The 5554-nt window shown below is 35.2% G+C and overlaps 1 protein-coding gene across 1 annotated transcript; it reads left to right on the top strand.

Annotated features, from left to right (window-relative positions):
• The first annotated feature begins 2053 nt into the window (after nucleotides 1-2053).
• Nucleotides 2054-3272, top strand: WDR89 (WD repeat domain 89). Its single transcript, XM_084239559.1, has one exon. The coding sequence runs from the start codon at nucleotides 2078-2080 to the stop codon at nucleotides 3239-3241; it is 1164 nt and encodes a 387-aa protein (XP_084095685.1). The 5' UTR covers nucleotides 2054-2077; the 3' UTR covers nucleotides 3242-3272.
• Nucleotides 3273-5554: the final 2282 nt, after the last annotated feature.

Raw genomic sequence — 5554 nt, 5'->3', positions numbered from 1 at the left:
AGGATAAAATATTTCTTTATAATGTAGTTTATCATATTTTATTTCTTTAAATAAAAAACAAGAAAAAATGGCAAAACGTAACATCTGTTAAATCCGAATTCTATGTATTTGGTGTCTCATGAACTTTTTCTACTTTTTTTTTAAAAGATTTATTTATTTATGCATACAAGAGCAGGGGTACAGGCCAGAGGTATGGCGGGGAGGTGAGAGGATTCACCAGAGACAGAGCGGGGAAAAGAACAGGCAGATTGACTGAAGTACACTGCTGAGGGGAGCAGCGGGCGGCAGGAGAGATCTGTGCACCACGTGGGACCCTCCTCTGTTGGCCGGGGAGCAGCCGGGGATCAAACTGGCCCAGCGCTCAACCGCTACGCCACCGGGGAGGCCCTTAATATTTTTTTTACCCACTGCTTTAATTGTGCTGTTTGGAGATATTCTGATAGATCCCAATTCTTCACCATGGTCTTAGTGGCATCAGTTGAGATTGTATTGCTGGTAATTGCTACATAACATTGTGCTGAACTCATTATTTCTGTTAACCCTTCTAACAACTCTTGAGTTAGTACTCATTTCTCCTTTTAAAGACAAGATAGACACTTTAAAAAGCTACTGCTAAAGCAAGAGGAAAAAACCATTTCACCTTAAGAATAAAAATGAATTTGTGAAGCAGCCTAGAATATGCATGATAGAAGAATTTGTGATAAAGTTAGTAGGCACACATATTTTTCTGACCTTGATGTTGGTCTCCAGACTATCTAGCATGGAGAAGGTATTTAGTGTGGTGGTTTAAGAGTACAGTGCTTGAAGCCAGAATGCTTAGGTTCACACTGAGAAGTACTACTCTAGAATTCCATACTTGAAACCTCTGTTTTATTTACTACAAACTTTGTGCCTTTGTTAGTGTGCAATCAACTTTGTGCCTTTGTTAGGGTATTCAGGGACTCCAAACTGTTGAAGGGTGAACTCTCTAAAAAGTATCTGAGTGTCTGCATTCACAAAGGCAAAATAAGTAGACCCTTACTGTGAAAGATTTTTTAAATAGAATTGGTGTGGAGAGAGAGGGTTGGGGAGAGGGTGCAGGATAGGGGGGCAGAGAGAGAGAAGAGAGAGGGGAGAAGTGGAGAGGGGAAGAGAGGAGAGAGAGAGTAGAGAAAGGATTTCAAATAATAGTTTCCCAATAAAACTGCAAAAATTACTCATCCCCTCATGGGCAAATGCCCAGCCAAACAGGTTTAGGCCAAAGCTGGGCTACCGAGGCCCAGAGACTTGTCACAAGTGTTAGGTACCTTCTGGTAAGTACCCACAAGAAAGGGGTTTGGCAGGTTCCAGATTGCTGGGGCAGGAGAGGCGCAAAATTCAAAATATATCACATAATCCAACATGAAGTCCAGATAATGGTTGCCATTGTCTCTGCCAAGGACCAGAAACAGCCCCTCCATAATTCTCTCTCAAGTATCTTTTCCAAGTGTCTCTACATATCTCTTCTCTATGTGTCTCCTCCCCACCTCTTGTTCCACTTCTGTTTAAGGCAATCACAAGGAAAATGACACCACTTGAGTGCTCCTCTCCTTTCATGAAGATGTATCTATAAAAGTTAGAAAAAACACATTTATCATTTTATATTCCTGAAGATAGGAACTCTAAAATGGGTCTTAATGAGCTAAAATCAAGGTGTTGAGAGGGCTTCATTTTCATCTGGAGGGTCTAAGGAAGGATGTTTTCTTGACTTTTCCACCTGCTAGTCACCTAGTGACCTCCTTCACCTAAGCTGTCTTTCTCTGTGCCTTCTTGTATTTCTCTGTGCCTTCTTCCATAGTAATGGAATCTTGTGTTTTGAATCTTGTGCTCTGGCTACCTTTTCCATTTTTAAACACTTGTGATTATATTGGGCCCACCTAGATAACCCAGAATAATCTCCCTCTTTTAAGGTCAGATGTTTAGCAACTTTAATTCTACCTGCAACTGCAATCCCCTTTATCATAGTTTCCAAGGATTAAGACATGACTATTTTTTCTTTTAATTTTAATTATTGTACTTTCATTTCAGATTTTTACTACCCCTGGATGCCACTCCTGATATGGAGAAGATTGAGGAACAATTTGCTAATCTGAACATTGTTAAACGTTCTTCGGGAACTAAAGAACCTACTTATCTGCTTGGCATAGACACATCAAAGACTGTAAAAGCAGGGAAAGGAAGCTTGGTTGCTGTTTTATGTTCTAATGGATCAATCCGAATATATGATAAAGAAAGGTTAAATATTCTACGAGAATTTAGTGGACGTCCTGGACTTCTTAATGGGGTCAGATTTGCAAATTCTTGTGACAGTGTATATTCATCATGTACTGATGGCACTGTAAAATGTTGGGATGCTCGATTAGCCAGTGAAAAACCTGTCCAGCTGTTCAAGGGTTACCCATCCAATATTTTTATCAGTTTTGATATAAACTCTAATGATCATGTCATTTGTGCTGGTACAGAAAAAGTTGGCGATGACGCATTGTTGATATTTTGGGATGCAAGAATTAATTCTCAGAATTTGTCTACTACTAGAGACCCACTTGGTGCATATTCAGAGACACATAGTGATGATATCACGCAAGTATGTTTCCATCCCAGCAACCCTAATATGGTAGTGTCAGGTTCTACTGATGGCCTGGTAAATGTATTTGATATTAGTGCTGAGAATGAAGACGATGCACTAGTTACAACTTGTAACTCAGTTTCATCAGTAAGCTATATTGGTTGGTCTGGGAAAGATTATAAACAGATTTACTGCATGACACATGATGAAGGATTTTGTTGGTGGGATCTTAATCATCTAGATACTGATGAACCTGTTACGTGTTTGAACATTCAGAATGTTAGAGAAGAAATTGATATGAAAGAAGGTATTTTGGATTATTTGATTGGTGGCCTATATCATGAAAAGATGGACCAATTGTTTGTTGTTGGAGGAACAAACACAGGGAAGATTCACTTAATGAGCTGTACTACATCAGGGCTGAACCATGTCACCAGCCTTCAGGGGGGGCATGCTGCTACAGTCCGTTCTTTCTGTTGGAATATGCAGGATGATTCTTTGCTAACTGGAGGGGAAGATGCACAATTATTACTTTGGAAACCTGAAACGAGAGAGAAAACATCTACAAAGAAAGAAAGCATGAAAATTGCATCGTCTGTGTATCACCGAGTTCGAGTTCACAGTAATGATTCTTATAAGAGAAAAAAAAAGCAGTAGTTCCATTTGGAGTTTACTTGGTAGGTTTTATAGTTGCATGTAATTACTTTTGTATGCTACCTGTGGTAGACATGTTTAAAGCTCATGTAGAAAAAACAAGTCAGTTAGCAAATAGTCTTGGAAAAATGTTGAGAATGGTTTAATTTCGGTCTTTGTGTATTCTAAAATTATTTTTTTAAAGCCCCAGTTGAATATATAAGCAGTAAATTGCAAGTAAAATTACATCCCTCATTTAAAAAACCCATCTGTTGAGTTAGTAAATGTTGGATTTAAAGAAATAGCTTTGATCAGAACCTTTTAGATATAGATGGTTGGTGTGACATGAAAAAACAGGTGATTTGAGTTGCTTTTAAGTTCAAATTTTCTATTTTAAATCACCTTTATTTATAGAACCAAATCAGACTTTTCCTCATTTGAGGAGCTCTTTGCTTAATACACATAGATTGCATTGAAGTATTTAAATATAAATATTCTAATGAGGTTAAGTAGAATCAAACTTTTTAAGGAAATAGTGATTTGCATCTAGTCAAAAAAAGTATATTTAGTAAATATTTGCATTTATACATTAATATATTTAGATGATATTAAAATGGAAAATTATAAAATTTATTTTTAGTGTCAGTGAATAAAAAATAAATAAAAGAATGCCTATTTTATTTTAAAATATTCTTTTAGTAATATCTTGTGATAACATTTTCTTCCATAGTTCTTTTATCTGTAATTTTAAGCTTGAATTTTTGTTTCATCCTTTTTTAAAAATATTTCTCTAAAGAATCTTAATAAAAAGCTGATCTCTCCAAAGGTTTCATATTTTTAAATATCCTTTAATATGTGTAATTGAAAATAAAAGTATCTTGTAGATAAAAACATTTAAAAATATTGTCTTTTGAATTACAACTATTGTCTTAAGAAAAATAAGTACTACTTTAGGACTTTTTTATATTTTTCTTTAACTGTTAATAATGCTTTCTCTGAGATTAACTGGGGGAAATTTTAATTTTTTTATACAACCATGCAGGTTACATGTATGCTATGATTTAACTTAATAGATATTGAATAATATGGTAAGTTAATATTGAATGTAATCAAAATATATTTCTTTTTTGGAGAAATTCAGCTATCTTTGCTGTTGTCTAAACCATAAACCTGAGGATAATTCTGGACTTTTCTTCCTTTTCTCCTACCTAGTCAGTCCACATGACCTATACCATTCCAACTCCTAATATGTCAGCTGCCACTTTGCCTTTTTCCACCATTACTCCATTAGGTAAGACTTTCATCATTTCTTACCGAGATTACAGACCCAATTCATTCTCTCCCTTCTTTTAGGCTAAACATTGAAAATACAAATGGCAGTAATGCCCCATGCTGCTTAAATAACTTTTGGTACATTTTGATCTTTCAATGAAGCACTGTGTAAAATGAAAAGTTATATTTTTGAGATATTAAGATATGAGACAATGCTGTGTTGTAAGTGGGAAAAGCTGGTAAAGTCTTTTGGAAGCAATGTATTTATAAACAGGTATGAAATGGGAGTTATCAAAAAACATAAATTCAAAAAATATTTAGAGTTGCAAGATGCTGGTAAGGAAATGTCTCTGAAAGTAGAACTGAATGAAGCAGAGAGAGAAAATAAAAATAATATAACTGCAGTCTAGAAAATCCTCAAATGATTAAATAGTTGCAATTTAACCAACAATTCTACTTCTAGGTATATGCTCAAGAGAATTAAAACTTATGTACACACCAAATACTGTACATGAATACTCATAACAGCATTATTCACAATAGCCAAAAGGTGGAAACAATTCAAATATGATGCACCCATACAGTGGAATATTATTTAGCCATAAAAGTAATGAAGTACTAATACATGCTACCACCTGGTTGAATCTTGAAGACATGCTAAGTAAAAATAGCTCACCATGTATTCTGTGATTTCAAAGAACATTTATTAATGGTTGCTAGGGTTGGAGTGCATGCGGAAATTGGGAGGGTTGATAGATGATAGCTAAAGGGTATGAGATTTCTTTTTAGGATGATGTAGGGTGAAGTATTTAAAAATTGTTACTATGGTTGCAAAACTTACTATATTAAAAACAATTAAATTGCATACTTTGAGTAGATGAATTGCGTTGTATTTTATATCTGAATAAAGCTATTACCAAATATATGTATGTACATATATCAGAGAAATATTTAACTAAAAGTCAGGGTAGCAATCTTTTTTTTTTTTAAAGATTTTTTTATGCATGCAAGAGCTGGGGTACAGGCTAGAGATGCGGGGGGTGAGAGGATTCACCAGAGACAGAG

Source organism: Talpa europaea (assembly GCF_964194135.1).
Source record: "Talpa europaea genome assembly, chromosome: 8".
Lineage (NCBI taxonomy): Eukaryota > Metazoa > Chordata > Mammalia > Eulipotyphla > Talpidae > Talpa > Talpa europaea.
Note: the sequence above shows the minus strand (reverse complement) of the source record. Positions and strands in the feature narration are given on the sequence as shown.